The sequence below is a fragment of the Zonotrichia albicollis genome, chromosome 14 (assembly GCF_047830755.1).
Source record: "Zonotrichia albicollis isolate bZonAlb1 chromosome 14, bZonAlb1.hap1, whole genome shotgun sequence".
In the NCBI taxonomy this organism is placed as follows: Eukaryota; Metazoa; Chordata; class Aves; order Passeriformes; family Passerellidae; genus Zonotrichia; species Zonotrichia albicollis.
In genome coordinates, this window is record NC_133832.1 from 4,176,649 (window position 1) to 4,195,559 (window position 18,911).

Genomic DNA, 18,911 nt, shown 5'->3' on the forward strand with positions numbered 1-18,911 from the left:
CCCAGTTCAAACCCTCCTGGGTTAAACCTGGCCCATCTTAGGTCAGCTCCTGATGAGGGCCATGCCAGGCGATTCTGAGAAGTGCAGAAAATCTTCTGAAACACATTTGTGATGGTGTTCACAGGGGTTTTTGGATTGGGGAAGAGACGAGGATCTGACTCCATGTTTCAGAAGGCTGATTTATTATTTTATAATATAGATTACATTAAAACTATACTAAAAGAATAGAAGAAAAGGTTTCATCAGAAGGCTGGCTAAGAATAGAATGGGAAACAATGATCACAAAGGTCTGTGGCTCGGCTCTCTGTCTGAGGCAGCTGACCGTGATTGTCCATTAATTCCAAATATCTAACACGGGCCAATCAAAGCTCCACCTGTTGCATTCCACAGCAGCAGATAACCATTGTTTACATTTTGTTCCTGAGGCCTCTCAGCTTCTCAGGAGGAAAAAACCCAAGGAAAAGATTTTCCATAAAAGCTGTGACACACATGGTCACAGAAGTCCCCTCTGCCCTGTGTCACTCAGTGTGCCCTGCAGTGTGAGGGTCTGTAACGTTGATAATGGCTCCAAAACATTTTGCAACATGAGTTGTTATTTATAGAACAGCCCTGAGCTGGAAGAGGCTGGGATATATGCCAATATACCATATTCTAACACTTCTTAGAACTTCAAAGGATTACATGGACATTTAACTTTCTGCCAAATAGCAGAAAAAATAAATTGCATACTGACACTAAATGCTTTCCATCCTTGTTTTTACGTGAAGATTTTTTATTTTTTTTATTTGACTGGTTCCAAGACCTGGCTCTAATATTGTCTGATACCAATGGAATCTTCAGGCTAATTATAGGGTAGAAATACTTTCTTAATCAGTTTCCATTTGCTGCATTGAATTATCGTGTAATGAGGAAGGGTAAATGTGACAGCATGGTGTAATTTATTTGTACTAGTTTGTGTACATCTCTGCTGTGTTTCATCTTTTGAACAGACACCGAACCAAACTACTCCAGCCTTCCCAGATACCCAGCTTCATTAGATAACTCTGAAATCTGCTGTTTTCTGTTACCTGTGATGCAAGGCTGCTCTAAAGATTGTATTTGCCAAGCGAGGAGATACCATCAGTTCATAAAGGACCAAAATATTACCTTAATGACCGAAATACTGCTTTATTTATTGCTTTATTTATTTATTGCTTTAAATACTGCACAGAAGAGTGTCCCATGCCTCTTTTTAAAGCAATATTTTAAAATATACAATACTTTAAAAATATTAACACCTTTAAAAAAGGTATTTCCCCATACCTTTATGTGCAATGTGTGCTAAACTCTATCAGAGAGCCCTGGGCTGCTGTGTCCAGCCAGCCTGCAGAAGAGAATTGGGAATAACTGTGCAAATCTGCTGTCCAGAAGCAAATCTGCTTCTCAATCCCACCCACCCCCATTGCTGGATATCCACAAAAAGTTCACCTCTCTGCCTGTTTGTAGGCATTTGAAGACCCATCTTCAAATCAAGTTAACAGGCTCAGGCCATGATGTTCATGTAATAAAGAACAGTTTGGAAATGTCAGAAGCAATCCGAGGTCATGCTGAAATGCCTTTGTATCATGTCTCATCTCCTTCATACAGAGGGATAGTTTGAAATATCAACCTGCTTTTTGCTGAGCCCTTGAAAAAACTGGGAGGCCTTGAATACACTGGAATTTGTGTACTGGACCTTCAGGTTTAAATAGAAAGTCTCTGCAATCTCGTCCTGTCAGTGTGATATTGGTGCCATTTCCTTTTCAGAGGTACCAGAATTATTTTAGGAGCCCCAGACATGCTGGTTATGGTTTTAGCTGTGTTATCCTGAGTGCAGTTCTGCCTTTTTATGCATGCTAAATGAGCGGAGACAAATGTTAAAAGGACAATTATTCCTTGATGTTAAATGTCTTTGACTCCATTCTCCGTGCCACCGTCGTTAAGGCAGAGCAGTTACATTTCACATTTCACAGAACCAGAGCAGTTACATTTTACAGAACCAATCTTTTGTGGTACCTGCTCGCATCTGGCTGCACTTTGCTCAGAAAATGCTTCTGCTTTTACAGCTACATTACAAACCCAGTTAATGTTGTAATTGATGCACTCAACTGTACCCAGTTTCAGCTGTAATTAAGACCTCTGCTTTAGCAACTCTCCTAAAATTGCCATGACAAATTAACTAATAAGAAAATTAATACGAAAAAAGCCTTTTGGTTCTGGGCTGCCTGCTTTTTTTTTTTTTTTTGAGATTACATGGGAAGGGAAGCATCCAATAGTTCACTGCTTTTCTTCTTGCCTTCCTTCTCCCTGCCTCCCATTGTTCCTGGAATGTGCAGTGTTTATAATGTGCAGACATATTTAGCAGGAGAAAGAACAAAAGTAATTGGAAATTGACATCTGGAACATGCTAAAATCTGAACCCCTTTAAATGTTGAAAGAGAAGGAGGTTGTGTGTGAAGCCATGGACATAAGGAACCCACAGACTGTGAACTCAAAAGTAACACAAATTTAAAAAAAAATCCTAATTTTTCAGTTTAGGCTAAAAACAGCCAACATACCCAAAGCCTCTAAAGAAAACCTGGTCCTGCATCTCTCACCATCAGGGGGTCATAATGTAGTAGCCACAATTAATAAAAAAGCATCTTTAAACCTTCATCTCTGCCCCCTCATCAAGTCAGCTTCAGTCCTGAACCCTGACAATGAGCCTGACAGCAGCTGGGGTGTAAGGGGTTAAATGTGGCCTCAGCTCTCGTTACAGAGGATTTTTCCTGGGAAGGCAGCGAGAACCTCAGAGAAGAAAAGAAAACAACTCTTATCTCTATTCCCTGCTCCTGTTTTTGCACGTGTGGAATGTGTTATGGAGATTGTTTACCCGAAGTGATTTGGTTAATTGGACATGGGTGAAAGTGGTTTTGAGTGATTAGCCAGTCACTCAAAGCTGTGTCCTGGCTGTCTCAGACAGTCACAGGCTTTTCTTTGCTATCTTTATTATGGTATGGTATGGTATGGTATGGTATCTTTTTAGTATAGTTTTTATCATTTTATAGTTTTTTAGTATAGTATATAGTATATAGTATAGTTTTAATGTAGTATTAGTGTAATATAATTAGTTTAATTTTAACTAGTATTAATATAGCATAATATATTAAAATTAACTATAGTGTAATATAGTATAGTTTTAATAAAGCCATTGTTCAGCCTTCTGAATCATGGAGTCAGAGCACATTATTCCCAGCATCGAGGCCTCCTTGCCACAATAGTTAAAAACTTTTTTTGTGCCACAGTACCTGGTTAGGATTTACCTGTGAAGGGTTGGGTCAGTGGGTGTGACCTTGGAGTGGAGTTTCCTCAGAGTCATTACACCTCATCTCACTTTTCTGCCCTTGTTCTTTGTTCCTTCCTGCCAGTACAATGGCTCTCGCCCGCGGGAGGAGTGGGAGATGTGGCACCCGACCCTGATTGCAGAAGCCCTCTTTGCAATATCCAACATCCTCAGCTCCCTGCGCCTCATCTCCCTGTTTACAGCCAACTCGCACCTGGGACCCCTGCAGATTTCTCTGGGACGCATGCTGCTAGACATCCTCAAATTCCTTTTTATCTACTGCCTGGTGCTTCTGGCTTTTGCCAACGGACTGAACCAGCTTTATTTTTATTACGAGACCAGTGCCTCGGAGGAACCCAACAACTGCAAGGGGATCCGATGTGAGAAACAGAACAATGCCTTCTCCACGTAAGACATCCTCTCTTTCTGCTTCTGAGGCTGCTTCCCCTGTCCCCTGCCTGTCACTGCACTGACAGAGCCTGTATTTATTCATTTGCAAGTGCCAGGTGAGGTGGTTGGCCCTGCAGGAAAGGTGGGAGTTAAGTGGGACAGACACTGTGCTGAGCTCTGCTGTCACAAAGACTCTCACTTAGGTCTGGCACTGGGAGACCTTTTAGTTCTGGCCCAAGGATTTTCCCTGCATGATCCTGCAACTTAAATCTTGTTATGACTATGCACAATTTCAGTAGATTTGGGAAAGGAAATGTCCTTTTGCCGCAGTGATTGTTTTGCCTAATTACTGAAAAAAGGAGGAGAACCTGAATAAAATGAAGAAAATAAGGAATAAACCTGTTTATTAATAAATAATGTGCCTGCAGCAACAACAACAATCTCACCTATACCATTTTTATGGATACATGATGTTGCAGGCTTCTCTGATTTCCTTGCAGACTAAAATCCCAGCAGAATCTTTTTTTTTTTTTTTTTGCTGGGAATGCTGGTACTTTGCTGAGCCGCTGGCATGGAAATTGCTGTGAGGACATCTGGCAGAGCTGAAAGAGCAAGCACATGCTGAAAAATGACATGAATTGTCTTGCTGATGTATTTGTTTTAATTACTAATAGTAGAAATAATTATAATAATCAGCCCCCACCCGATTGTTCTTGCTGCTTGCACAGTACTTAACTCACAATGGCAGGAGAAATAAATAAAGCACGGGCTAGAAAAAGGCCCACGCCCTGCAAACAAGCAAAACAAAACTGTTGTCCACCACTTTATGCTAAATTAAATAAAACTTGTCATGATGCCCAATAATTCTCCTCCCTCTGTCAGCTGAAGGTTTGGGGTTAAGACAGGATTTGGGATGTATTTGCACTGTTATCAAAAACGGATGATGGCTCCGGCCACATGACTTGGTTGGGAGAGGAGAGGTTCCAGCTTTGTCCTGTGGGCTCTCTCCTAGAAGAAATATGGAATTTTCATGGGATAGAGCCCATCCTTCAAGAGCAGCAGGCCCTGGTACACCAGACATGTGCCATTTCCCACTGCAGAACAGGAACACCACGGGCTTGATTAATTTTCTCATGAAACCCATCTCTGTCTGAGGGAAGTGAATGGACCTGCATTGTGCTAATAAGAAACAGAATTAAAGATTTCAGACCTTTTGCTGTTTTAGCTGCCTCACATGCCCCAGAAATGTGTCGTGCTACCCTGGCAAAGGAATTAAATAACAAAATTATTCCTTGCTCTGTGTCCATATTGATGCAGCAGCCAGAGGGAGGAAGGTTTGGCAAGCACAGTGTGTGTAAAGGGGTAAATTCTACCTCAGGAAGGGTCAAGCCTACAAAATCCATTACCAAACCTTGCCTTTCTCTGGAGCTGTGCTGAACAGATGTGTTCAGTTCTGCATTCTGGTTTGGGCCTGCCACCTCTGCACACTGGTTTTTAACAGATTTCATTGTGTCAGCTAAGTGGAGAAAGTAACAGCAGGATTTGACTGAAGAAAAAGAACATTGGGCCAGTAGGGAAAGAAAAAAAGCAAATCAACCAACCAACCAACCATCCTGAAGTCTGTAAGAAGGTGTAATGTCTTTAGAGCTAAAAATTATACAAGAAGCACTTAGCAGAAAGTGTGTCGATCAGCTTAAATACAAACCACAATTTCTGCCACCCTAACGTTCATTTAAACCCCCTGCCAGGGGAATGCAGCACAGAAAGGAAATTGAGGGGGCTCAGCCTTTGTGGCAGAGGTTTGTGTAAAACAAAGTCCCAGTGGGAGGGGATCCATTAGGAGTGAGGTCTCCTGGCAGGGGACAGAACACTCTGCAGGTACTTTTTGTTTGAGCCTCGCTTAAGGAATTTATTTAACGTGTTCTTAAAAGTTTAAATGGTCTTTATTAACACCCCCGGCACAAGCTGACATTTGGCTGGGGAGCAGATGCACAGCACGGGGCAGTGGCTGGGAAGGAGCAGCTGCAGATCCAAATATTGTTTTGGGGGGGAAGCAAAGGAGGCTGGAGCCAGTCCAGGCAGGGCTGGGGACCCTGACTTTGCTCATGGCTCATTCCTTATGAAGGAATAAATCTGCAAAGCTCTGAATCAGTGCACTTTGGTTCCCACCAGCATTCCTGGGCTCACAATGAGTTCTAATTCTTCCAGGGGAGCAAAGAGGACGCCCCTGGTGTGTGTGCAGCTTGTGTCAAGTGTGACACCTATTTACTGCCACGTTATTTCCTATTACTCTCAAAGGGTGGGATTAACGTTTTCTTGGCGAGGAAATTTTCTGCATTGCACACACATCACGGAAAAGTAATATTCCTTTGTGACAGCAACGAGGGGAAGTAATGAATAATTTAAGGCTTTCTGCTTTGGCCTTGCCATCCCTCAGAAAGCAGAGTGCCTGCTGCTTAGGCAGATGATTGGAAAATTTGTTTATAGCTGTGATGCTGGCAACTGAAGGGGGGAGAGGAGAGTGAGGAAGAGGAGGAAGGGGTGGAGGAAGTCACACCTCCCTGCCTGCTGTGTCCTTCTCCCTGCCATTCCCTGGGCACAGGCTCCTGTGGCACAGGGGGCACTTGTTCTCCCTAAGCCACCACAGAGAGTGGTGGAGCTTTGAGAATTCTTCTGTTTGATTAGGATTCAAAATACACTCAGCAGGACATGAGAGCCTCTCAATCACCATTTCCAAAATTTTATTTCTTTATAGCTGCTTCTCCAAAGGAGTGTGAGCCTGCCCTGAAACATGGGCTGAGAAAAGAGGCTGTGGACCTGTCCTGTCATTGAACACTGAGGACACAGCACCTCACAGCATCCTCATTGCTCTACAGAGCTGCAGGAACCATTTGGTGTCTTTGTCAAGGGCACTACATGTGCATATTTTCTTTAGTCTGGGCCCAGATTACACACCTGGGTAATATTGTGCATCCAGAACAACGCACTGATCACTTCTAAAACTGATTTCACTTTAATTATTAGAACCCCTGTCTCTCTTGTACCTACAGCCCAAGTAGTATTTCTACTGTTAATAGTAAAAATATTATAAATATTTTAAAAGACAGCTAGCACTCCGCCACTTCTAGTAAAGAAATGCTTGGCATTCTTTGGTTAATCTGTATTTTATTACCTTAGTTATTTAATAAGCCTAACAAACAGCCTGAGCTTTGGGATAAAGGTTTTTTGCTTTAAAGCATCTTTATGATTTTGGCCAGTGAAACGCTGCATCCACAAAGTATAAACAATCCTCATATAAGGCATGGGGATACATGTGAACAAATGCCTGGAGATGATGGGAGAACAGATTCCTGGTATGTCAAGTAAAGCATCTGAATTATTCATATTGATGTGTCTAGAAGTTGCATTTGAAAACATCTGCTGACCTCAGGCCAAAATGGGAACTCTTAAACAGGCATATAAATGTCATTTTTGGATGATATAAACGCCATATTTTGGCAAGCCAAAACAAAGATGCCCAAATAGAGCAATTACTTCGATTGCTGATTGCGCGTCTGACGTGACTGCGAAAGGTCACTGGAAGCAGGGAGACCTGGGATGATCTCACCAGCTCAGTGGGGTCAGCTCTGGTTCATCTAGGGAAGGAGGCCTTCAGAAGAAGAGAAACCCTTGAGCTGAATTAATGTGATGACTCTCTTTCATCTGAGTCATTACCGGGCTGTGGTTGCAGGGTTTTGCCAGGGACTCTGCCCGTGGTGGGTGGGAGCTGCTGCTCCAACCACTGAGCCACCAGCGTTTTGGGCAGGTGTATTCCAAACACAGTAGAGGTTTGGGCAGGTGCTTTGTGAGCAGAACAGCATTTTGGGCAGATGTATTGCAAATGGAGCAGTTTTGGGCAGGTGCACTGCAAACAGAGCAGCATTTTGGGCAGTTGTGTTCCAAACAGAGCAGTTTTGGGCAAGTGCACTGCAAACACAGCATCATTTTAGGCAGGTGCACTGCAAACACAGCAGAGTTTTGGGCAGGTATATTCCAAATAGAGTAGTGTTTTTGGGCAGGTGCATTGCAAACACAGTATCATTTTGGGCAGGTGCATTGCAAATAGAGCAGTAGTGTTTTGGACAGGTATATTCCAAACACAGCAGTAGTTTGTGCAGGTGCACTGCAAACACAGCACCCTTTTTGGCAGGTGCACTGCAAATAGAGAAGCATTTTGGGCAGGTGTGTTCCAAACACAGCAGCACTTTGGGGAGGTGTATTCCAAATACAGCAGAGTTTTGGGCAGGTGCACTGCCAACAGAGCAGCATTTTGGGCAGGTGCATTGCAAACAGAACAGTTTTGGACAGATGCACTGCAGACAGAGCAGTATTTTGGGCAGGTGCACAGCAGCATTTTAGGCAGACCTACTGCAAACAAAGCAGCATTTCAGGCAGGTGCACTGCAAACAGAGCAGTGTTTTGGGCAGGTGTGTTCCAAACAGAGCAAAGGTGCAAATGCTGTGATTTCTGCCATGTCCCACCTCGTGGTGCCTTGTTGTTGTGCACTGTTCACTGCTGCAGTCACGCTTGGGGATGGGCTCCCTGAGCATTTATCCTGCAGACATGTTAATGATGCAGGCACTGATTAAACAGGAGAGTTTATAGATAGCAGCAGCATCGCAGCATGGCAATTTTAATTAAATGGAATATATTGTGGCTGTTCTGTGCAGAGTGCAGAGTGGGAAAGGGAGCCTTGGGTTCCTCGGGGAAGTTGTGCTCGCTGCATCTCACAAGGATGTTGTCTGGGCTCTTGGACAGACAGCAAATGCTGTTGATGGGACAGCTCTCACATGCATTGGCTGGTGGGTCACTGTGGCTGAGCACAGGCTGTCCCCAGGGAGGGATAAAAGGCTGTGCTAGATGATGTCTCCCAATATTTGTGTGGGAAAAGATCATTTTCCACCCCCCAGCATCAGGTAGCCAGCTAAAAATCTGTTTTCTCTGCAGGCTTTTCGAGACCCTCCAGTCACTCTTCTGGTCTGTGTTTGGGCTGCTGAATCTCTACGTGACCAACGTGAAAGCCAGACACGAGTTCACCGAGTTTGTTGGGGCCACGATGTTTGGCACCTACAACGTCATCTCCCTCGTTGTGCTGCTGAACATGCTCATAGCCATGATGAACAACTCCTACCAGCTCATTGCTGTGAGTTACCCCTTCTCTTTCTGCTGCTGTTTCTCCCTGTGTGCCTCATTTGTCTGATTTGCAGCACATGGGTCCCTTCGGGGCTGCTGGAGAGCGCTGCCCCCAGGTTCTGCCAGCAGGTAGCTGGGATTTCTGCTCAGCAGCCTGAATCATGCCTGAGGAGGAGGTTTTGCTCTGTTTGTAAAGCTGGAAAAGGCTCATGGGTTCTGATCTGCCCCTGTCTCCTCCTGTGGAGGGACCTTGCTGACCACCTTGGGTGTGTAAAGGGAAACTTCCCACTGCTTCCTCATGTTTGGTTAGAACCTGAGGGGTGGGTGTTGTGGTGTATTTTTTTATCCCATTTCTGCTTTCTCATGTGAAACCATGTGTGTCAGGAGCCCAGTCCTGCAATTTCTTTTTCCGCATTCTTCCCACTTGAAATTAGATCATGTCCATGTGTAATACCAGAGTCTCCTGGCTGTGTAACCATGTGAGATTCCTGAGTAATCCCAGTGCAGGATGGAGCTGAGCTGAGGCAGCTCGGGGCTGTAGAGCCCTTACCAAGCTGAACTTTCATTTGAATGTTCAAAACTGTTTTCTCCACTGTAATCTCATTCTGTGTACCCAAAAGCCAATCTGTACCTTGATGATTAAATTTGTAAACAGACTGAAAGCTAAAGCAGCGTGGCTCTGCATTTTAAGGCTCTTTAGGTCAGGAACAGTATGGAAGGAAGCAAAATCTTGTGTGCACAGGACTTCAGATAAACCAGTGGGCACTTACTCTCCATTGTGACCACAAACATGATGGGTTTGGAGACAGGGAGGTGCTGAACTGCTCTGCTGCAGCATCTGGGAGCAAAACAGGAGTGGGGGAAGCTGTTTGTGTCCCTGCCTGGTCACTCAGTACAGATAGATAGAATAGAAGCTTCCTCCTCTGCTTTGGGTGACTCTTGTTTTATTCTGGTTTTATTCTGGAAGATAAACCAGAGCAAAAACAGAATCAGAAGCTGTTCTACAATTTCCATTTCCAAATTCCTGGACAAGTCTCCGGGGATGTGTGTGGGTGAGTTCCTTTCCTGGCTGAAGCACAGAGGGGAGTATTGAGTTGTTTTCTTGAACAGGTTCCACAATTGTTGTTGATTATCTGCTGATTCAAGTGGTTCCTAAATTCACTTGGTCAAATTGCTGATTCTTTTGGACATCTGATCTTTATCATGGTAAAAAGTATGAGAAAAACTGGACCACTGACCTTCCAGATGAGGAGAAAAGCAGTTTATCACAAAGGCATTTATCAGTCTGTTTCAATGCTTCGAGTGTTGAGTGCTTTCTCTTTGTTCGCTGCTACTCCTCACATTCCAGGGAGACTGGAATGAGGGACAGAAAACAAAGATTCTCTCCTTGGCCATTTTCTCCAATTCCCTTTCCTTTATTGTCATCGAACAGGCTTGTCACTAAGACAAAGGCCCAGCCTAAGACTGGCACAAGAATAGCAGTATTCGCTATTCACTGGGCCACAAACCACTCATCATTCTTTCCCCTGAATAATTCCAGTGATGCAATGACACATTACACACAATCCCCCATGAATTAGAGGGACCCATCATAACAATTAACTGAAGAGAAGGGTCCAGGGAGGGCTGTTGTGGTAATGGTTTTGTGTCTGGAGCAGCTGGCTGCAGCGACTGGCCCCATCAGAGAGTCTGCCCTTGACAGAGCCGGGGCTGGAGGGCTGAACTCTGGATAACTGAGTAAAACATGGAGTTCAGTGAGCAGCATGAGCCCCTGCTTGGGAAAATGACACTGGAAATGCTTCAGGAGACTTTGCTGTCTGTAGGAACGTCAGGGGGTAGCACAGTCGGGACAGATGGAGAGCAGAGATCTCTGCAGCCAGGGCTGGAACTTGTGGTTTATTGCATTTATTGCAAAGGGCCTGGGTGCAGGGCCCTGCTGGGAGCTGCCAAACACAGCTCAGAGCAGCAAAGAGAGAAGAGAGGGGAGAGAGGATGAGAGGGTGAGGGAGTAAAAGGGTAAGAGCGCGAGGCTCCTGTTACAACACAATCTTCTTCTGTGTTGAATATTCTAATTCTCAGTAACCAATCTAGTACAAAATACAAATCCTATAGCATTTTCATATAGCCTATAAGAATCATTACATTACCACACTGTGTTACATTTGAAACCCTAAAAACTCCTCTTTGGGCCCTTCTGCCAAGCTGTAGGGTCTGCTCTGACCCTTGGGCCTGTCTGCAAGCAGAGGGTGTTGTTCCATCAAAAGGGGATTACCTTCAGCCAGGCACACCGTTGTTTTCCAGTTGTTCAGTAACTGAGCTATCTCAAAGCTTTCTTTCATTTCAATCTCGCTTGTAGTTTCTATATTCTCAAAATCTTTTGCCAGGAAATCATATTTATAAGGCTTTCCTGTTTCATCTTCCCCAGCAGTTGTCAGTGAAAGTGTCTGGCTGCAGGTGATGCCGAGGGCAGTGACATTTCCTGGGAAGGCAGGAGGCAGGCACTGCCCATCTCTGCCCTGCATCCCACTTCCTCTCAGGGACAAATTTCCTTCGTGTGTCTCCTCAGGGCAAACATCAATTAATCTCTCCCTCGAAGAAAACAAGTCGTTAATAAACGTTGAGCTTTACAAATGTGGGGCATTAATTAACCTCCTGTAATCAGGTTCACCCCCTGCTGAATGACAGCAGGCTGGGTGCTAGACTGGGCATTTCTCCCTCCTGGTATTTATATTGCAGTGGGCACACGTGGAATGACAGAATTGCAGGGGGAAGGAGGGGAAAGGAGTCCTTGGGGTTGGGTGCAGGTCATCTTCTGCATCAGCAGGAAATCCTGGGCCTGAGCATCACTGCAGAGCAATAAAACAGATGTGGGGAATGAGATGAGAGTGCATCTCTGCCTGCTGACTCCCTGCAGTGGAGTGCTGAGGACATCTTCATTAATCCCGTTTGTTAATGAGCCCCAGGCACTGCTGCAATGCAAACAGGATTTCTCCCCTCCTCTCCTGCAGGGACAAGTACACCTAATGCATTTGTAGCAGTTATTTTTCAGGTCAGCTTTTCTCCTGTACTCATATATAAGTTTTTGCTGTGAGGTTTGAGAAAGGAGAATTTGGGCTGCTCCTCCTTGACCCTTCCTTGTGTCTCCCCAGTCTGGGGATTAGGGCTTGGTGTTTAATTAGGCACTGCAGGCACACAGCACGAAAGCACCACTGTCTGTGGAAGGCAGAGCAAGGCAAGCAAAGAGTAAAACCTCTGCTTCAAGTGGTTTTTGACTCAGAGAAGGAGAAACTTTTCTGCCATAATTTTGTTGGTTTTTTCCTCAGCTGTTTCAGACTTCAATAAACACATACTTCCAGGAGTGCCCTGAAGCAGTTTCAATATCGATTATTTCCAGACAGCCCATTTTTCTCCTTTGCCAAACCATACTTTGGTTATGGCAGACACCATCTTTCACCAAGAAAGCAAACAAAATCCAAATACAATGCCCCAAATTTCCATAGCTCCTGTGTGTTTCAATATGGGAAGATCAGAATGTTTTATACAAGCAGCATAGGATGCAGTGGGATGTTATGCACTGCCAGCTCCTTCATCTCAATACCTTCCAGACATGACAGAAATGCCATTAGCCGAGGATGGGAAGAGGAATTTGTCACAATCACAAGAGGAAGGACAAGGGAATGATGTGAGGGTGGCGAGGTGGCTGCATCATTTGTAAGTGGCAGAAAGTAACTGAGTGGGTGATGAGGACACTTTGTGTGATGGGCTGTTTCTCATCATGTCATGCAATCCTCCTGCCAGATGCTCATTTTTTTCACAATAAGGGGCATAGTTGGTGTTCCTGAGGGTGCAGGTGCATTTTGGCCCTGGGGGTGCCCTCGGGTGTGATGGTGTTCACAGGGGTTCTTGGATTGGGGAAGAGATGAGGATCTGACTCCATGTTTCAGAAGGCTTCATTTATTATTTTATGATATATATTACATTGAAACTATACTAAAAGAATAGAAGAAAAGGTTTCATCAGAAGGCTGGCTAAGAATAGAATAGGAAAGAATGATAACAAAGATTTGTGGCTCGGGCTCTGTGTCCATGCCAGCTGGGCTGTGATTGGCCATTAATTAGAAACAACCAACATGAGACCAGTCACGGATCCACCTGTTGCATTCCACAGCAGCAGATAATAATTTTTTACATTTTGTTTTTGAGGCCTCTCAGCTTCTCAGGAGGAAAAATCCTAAGGAAAGGATTTTTCATAAAAGATGTCTGTGACACTCGAGTGCAGAAACACTTGCAGGGATTTCAGGTGTATTTTCTGACAGCCTGTTCCTGGTGGCCACACCTGTGATTATTCTGGGGAGTCAGGCAGGAATTAGACACTGGAGCTGCACGAGGAGTGGTGACTCTGCAGCAACCAGTGTAAGAACAGCAAGGAAGGGCTGTGCAGGGTGGAAACCACGGGCTGTTTGCTGCTGGGAGAGCTGCAGGTGAGCTGGGGTGATGAATGGTGCACAACAGCTCTGCACTTTAAAGAGAGATGTGGGCCCTCACAGCCTTCAGATGTTCTGGGATAAAAGTACAAAGATGTTTAATACCTCAGGGATTACTTAACACCAAAGGGAGCCTGAGAAAAATTCCCTTTAACTCCCATGTGGGAAGGTGTTGCAGCCTCAAGTGTGTAATGCAGTGTCTGTGTGTAATGTTGGAATAATGACTTCAGCAGCCAGCATAAAGTCACAAAATTGTTCTGTATACTGTATTTTGTATCCTCCTGTTGGTTGGTACCTCTGTGATTTCAAGCTGGCTCATCTCAGACAGCTGTTCCTGCAAAAGGCTGCAGTCTTTAAAATAAAAAAAAAAAAAAAAGTTTTAAGTGTGTCTCTTAGAGTAGTGTATGTCTAAACTGGAACTTAGTGCCAGTGTTTGGGTTGCAGGAATCAGGGCATTGGGCACCAACCTCAGGATGCAGTTTTAGATGATGAAATTAAATGGAGTGGATTAACATGAGTAGTTAAGGATGAGAATGAAGAAAAGAAATATTTTGCATAGCAAAACAAAAACTGTACACTAAAAAGAAATGGCATGTGCAGCTATAAAATAAATAAAACTTTGACTGTAAGTATAGGGATATTAGATATGGAATTTTATCAATTTTTGCAGGCAAGAGAGCTTAAAAATTAAGGCACAGAGAAACATAAAGATTTTTCAGCTCCCTATTACATTGTTTCCAAGATAACTTTGGATTTCCCCCAGGTGGCACTTTCAAACTTTCCTTCTTCTGCAAAGCACACAGATTCCTGCACTTTTCTGCAGCAGCTGAACTCCCTCAGCACCGTGGCAGTAATTGCTAGCCAGTTTAATTCACAGCACCAGCAGAAATTCTGTTCCCCACTGTGATTTGTGACCCTCAGGACTGTCAGAAAATGTTCCTATGCTTGCACGACCTGCACAGTTATTACCTGGTGGTTTGGCTAAGGAGGAGTTTTATGAATCAATAAACTCAGTTTGAAGTACAATGTCCGTGCATGTGGCAGATTTTGGGGTGGTGGCTGTTGCCCTGTAGAGGTAAGGCCAGCTCCTAAATCTGATCTCAGAACCAAACTCTTCTAAAGCATTGGGAAAAGTTCATCTCCCAGGCTCATTTCAGCACCATTAATTTGAATTTCTTAGAAATTAAGCCATCAGTTTTTAACTCTGTAATGCAGCAGGTAATGAAATTATGCTCTTGTTGTGTTGCCAGTACAAGCTGGGATCAATATTTCTTGAAGCTTTTTATGGTGCAGTGAAACAAGGGGGTTCTGGAAAGAGGATGAAGTGGCTCTTCCTTGGTTTGCCAGCTGAGTGAAATTCCCCTCTTTGCCCCTCAGTTCTGTGGCCCTCAGAGCCTCCTGCTGACCAGCACACACATCTGCTGGTCACTGCCCACATGCAGAAGTGTTTGAGGTGCAGGTGACACACTCACACATCTGCTTTATTCTGCAGCACAGCTCTAATTACCCAGATCTCAATTACTGCGCTCATCTGTGGACCAGCAGTAATTAATTGAAATGGGGAATTCTCCTGCACTCAGTCAGTGCCTTCAGTGACACCTGGACAGGCAGGCAGGACAGGGGGGGATGGCCCTGAGCTAAAGGAGGGTGGGTTCAGATCAGGAATAAGGAAGGAATTGTTCCCTGTGAGGGTGGGCAGGCCTGGCACAGGTGCCCAGAGCAGCTGTGGGTGTCCCTGGATCCCTGGAAATGTCCAAAGCCAGGCTGGATGGGGCTTGGAGCAGCCTGGGACAGTGGTAGGTGTCCCTGTGGCAGAGGGTTGGAATAGAATGAGCTTTAAGGTCCCTCCCTGTTGGAACCCAGGAAATTCCTTTGGCTGCCCTGGAGGACTTGAGACCCTGGCAAGGGACTCAGAGACCTTGGCACAGAGTGAAAAACACCTGTACCTTTGATTTTAGCCCATGGAAACAATTACCAACTTTGTGTGAAGAATAACAAACTACAAGAGTTTGAGTAGAATGATGGTTAATTTGTCACAGGGTGAAAAAGCAGAATTTTGGGGATTTAGAATGGGGGTTCAAGAGGCAAGATGGAGGAATCTGGGAGTGTCCCATCCTCCTTCTCCTCCTTCTTCTTGTCCTCCATCTTCTGCTGTGATGGTGGCACTTCTGGATTGGTATAGAGTAGAGACAGACTGTCTAACATAGGTGATAGGTATTGGAAAGTTATTGTAAATAAAGCACACGTAGTTCTTAGTATAAAAAGCCAACACCACCCCAAGGGCTGTCACTGCCACAACCTGACCTGCTGGACAGGTCTCAGCAAGTCAGAGAAAGAACGTAACAGATAAGGAAAAATAAACAATCTTGAAAAGCAGAACCGAGGAATCTCGACTTCTTTGGTTGTGAGGCTGGGAAAAAAGAGACTTTCTAACACCTCAGGAGCCATTCCAGCTGCAGAAATCTGAGACCTCCCAACCCAGCCCATTCCATGACTCCATGATTTCTGTTCCATTTCCATGTGAAGAAATGCTGGATCCCACTCCTGTTCCCTCCTGAGGAGCTGCAGCCCATCACTGAGGAGCAGTGGGATGGATTCCCAAGGCTGAGTGCTCTCTCTGACCTTGTGGCTAGATGTGGGGAGAATCCCAGTGCATTTTTATTGGAAAGTGAAGGGAAATATGCAGCAGTGGTGTGTTGGGATGCTCCCATACAGCCTGTGTGTGTGCAATCAGCCCTGGAGCCTCGCTCCAGACTGGCAGGCAGCTTAATTGCTTTTTGTTAGCAAGCTAAAGGATTCATTTGAAGGTGTAGAACTGTTTGTCTTTTTGCTGGCTTTGGCCTAATTACATGTAACCCATGGACTTGAATCACATTGTTAATATTCATCTGGTGTTTGCAGAGCCTCTAAATAGAGGCACTCGATGTGCTCCAGCTTCACATGCTGCATCTTCTGTTCTTAGCCCAGACAAAGCCTGTGCTCCATCCTGGGATCCAATCCTGCCTCTCCTGTGAGAACTGGCAGCACAATCAGGAGCTTCAGCCTTTCTGCTGCGTTTAATCTTTGAAACCACAGGAGTTTATGTGTCCCTGGGAACCACCATGGCCAAACCATCTCGGGGCTTATTCAGGGCAGGAAAGTTACACTCAAGTAAAACAAAGATGAACTTGCAATCTGTAGATGAGCCCTGGCTGATGTAAGGTATTCCAGGGAGTTTGCTGGCATTTATTTTTGGAATTTTCAGGGCTGGGCTCTGGGGGTTGTTGGTGTGGTTAACACCCCAGTGCCCTGCCTGACAGGTCAATAACTCTCTGCCCATTTCGTGTGAGCAGCACAGCAAGGTTTGCTCTTGCTACATGATAGAAGTTGAAGTCTCCAGATGGAACCACATAGGTTGCAGCCCCTGCATTATCCCATCTTTTATTTAGGCCTGACAAGCTCAATTAGCATTATCTTGTGCTTCTGCATCGAGGGGACTCTTGTTAGAAAGGCAGGAGAAAAGGGGAAAAGTGAAAGATAAAGGGAGAATATTACTGAGGAAAAAGCAGTGAAATACTAAAAGGAATTTATCTGGGAAGAGCTTTCCCCTGGTGCTGAACAATGGAAACAGCTATATTACTAAGAATTCTCTGAAATATGACTTTTTAGCTGCCAGTGCTTCAGAGATTTCCTTTTGCAACACCCTGCAATCTTGCAAATAAATGGATGCTGATCATACAGGTGAGAGAGGATACACACAACCACTCCTAATTAAATGGGGATGTGATTAATAACCTGTTTCTGTTTGCTGGTTCTGTTCCCTGTAGCCATTCAGCTAAAATCCCTGTATTTTGGGGGAGAAAACAGAGTCTTGTCTCCTGAGTCAGTGCTATCTGCACAGCTCAAGGTTCACTTACAGACTCAGGCAATCTCATACATTTATAATCTGTCCCTTCCCTTTGGCTCAAGGATGGATTTAAATGGTCAGGACACAAGATTTTTTAATTTTTGAGCAATTACTCAGTTTTTGGCAGCTGAGCTCAGGCACTGCATTTAAGCAGGCTGCCTTGCAGAGGTGTTGGGCACCTGCTGCTCCCTCAGGTGCTGTGACCTTTGCAGGCTCAGTAAAGCACACAATCCAGCCCCACTCCTGTGCTGAGGAAAGGCAGTTTATGGGCAGCCATAAAAGAGCAGAGCACTGAGGCATTTGGTGCCTGAATTACTTGCACAGAGCCGTGTTCCTGCCAGGAGCAGGGAGGGGACACGAGGAGCAGCAGCCTTGCCTTTGGTTCTGAGGAGATGAGGGAATTCTGAGATTTGGGGAGCCTGGCACCTGCAGAACACCCCAGAGGCTGTTCCAGCCCAGTTTCACAGTGTTCTGCTCCATCCTCAGCAGGACACCGTGACTCACAGGCTGGGTTTTGCTTTCTGTGGTTTGTCCTTCCCCTTTGAAGTTCACCTGCAGCAGCTCAGCTGGAGGAGCCAAGGTCAGACCAAGTGCTTGCACACAAAATGGGGAATTCTGCACTGCTCCTTCCTTCCAGGGCAAGTTTGTGCCAGGGAATCATCCTGGCTGTGTCCAGCAGGGAATCCAGGGCTCCCATCCACCTGCAGAAGGTGGCCTGGACTGACAGAGTGAGCACCCTGAGGCCAGAACAGAGAACTCAGTTTGATTCTAAGCTTTGGGAATGGATGCTCAGGGAGGAACAGGCACTTTCTTGAGCCCAGCAGTATCTCCAAGTGTAATGCAGATTTTTTTTTTTTTTTGAACCCAGGCCATTCTAAGAATCCATAAAGTTCTCATTGCTAAAGAGAACTTTCTCATTGCTAAAGTTTTCTTTAGCAATGAGAACTTTATGGATTCTTAGAGTGGCTTGAGTTAAAAAAAGACCTTTGAAGATCAAATCCCAGCCTGACTGGCTATGCAGAAAAAAAAAAATCAAAGACAATATTCTGGAAATAGGGCAAGTAAAAATGAGGCTAAGTTTGTTTACTTTTTGCCTTAGCTCTAACAGAGCCATCAGCACTCCAACACTCTGGGTTATCCATACCTGCTCAGCCCTCCAGCTCTCCAGGACATGTGAGAGTTACTTGGTTCTGACCTGGCTGGAGTGGTGAAGTTATCAGCACAGATGCCCCTTATCTCTCTGACCTTCAGCATGAAAAGAGGCTCTTATCAGGCAGTGATGGAGGAGAGAGAATGGATGGCAGGAAGAACAAAGCCTTGGTGATATCTTCCTGCTGAGGCTTTTAGAGAGCTGCTTCTCTGCATGACCTTCCCACTGCTCAGATTTATTTGACTATTAAAATAAAAACTGAACTTAACTGGAATATGACTGCAAAAACAAAAAGGTGTCAGTTCCTATAATTTAACTGCACTAAAACCAGCACAATCCCCAGTTCTCTGTGTTTTCTCCAATATAATATTCCCTGGCCTTCTCATTAGCTATCATTGCTTCCATCCAAGATGCTGCTGGGAGATGAAAAGCATTTGATATATATCTATATATGTACATATAACCTAAATACATTGTGGAATGCAGCACA

The 18,911-nt window shown here is 44.8% G+C and overlaps 1 protein-coding gene across 2 annotated transcripts in view; it reads left to right on the forward strand.

Annotated features, from left to right (window-relative positions):
- The window catches only part of TRPC5 (transient receptor potential cation channel subfamily C member 5), a 110,178-nt gene that overhangs the window by 70,714 nt on the left and 20,553 nt on the right, over nucleotides 1–18,911 (forward strand). For both annotated transcript variants that reach the window (XM_074551861.1, XM_074551860.1), the window contains 2 exons: nucleotides 3,426–3,748; nucleotides 8,717–8,912. In XM_074551861.1, the coding sequence (XP_074407962.1) occupies nucleotides 3,426–3,748; nucleotides 8,717–8,912 (519 nt within the window). The remainder of the gene's footprint in view (nucleotides 1–3,425; nucleotides 3,749–8,716; nucleotides 8,913–18,911) is intronic.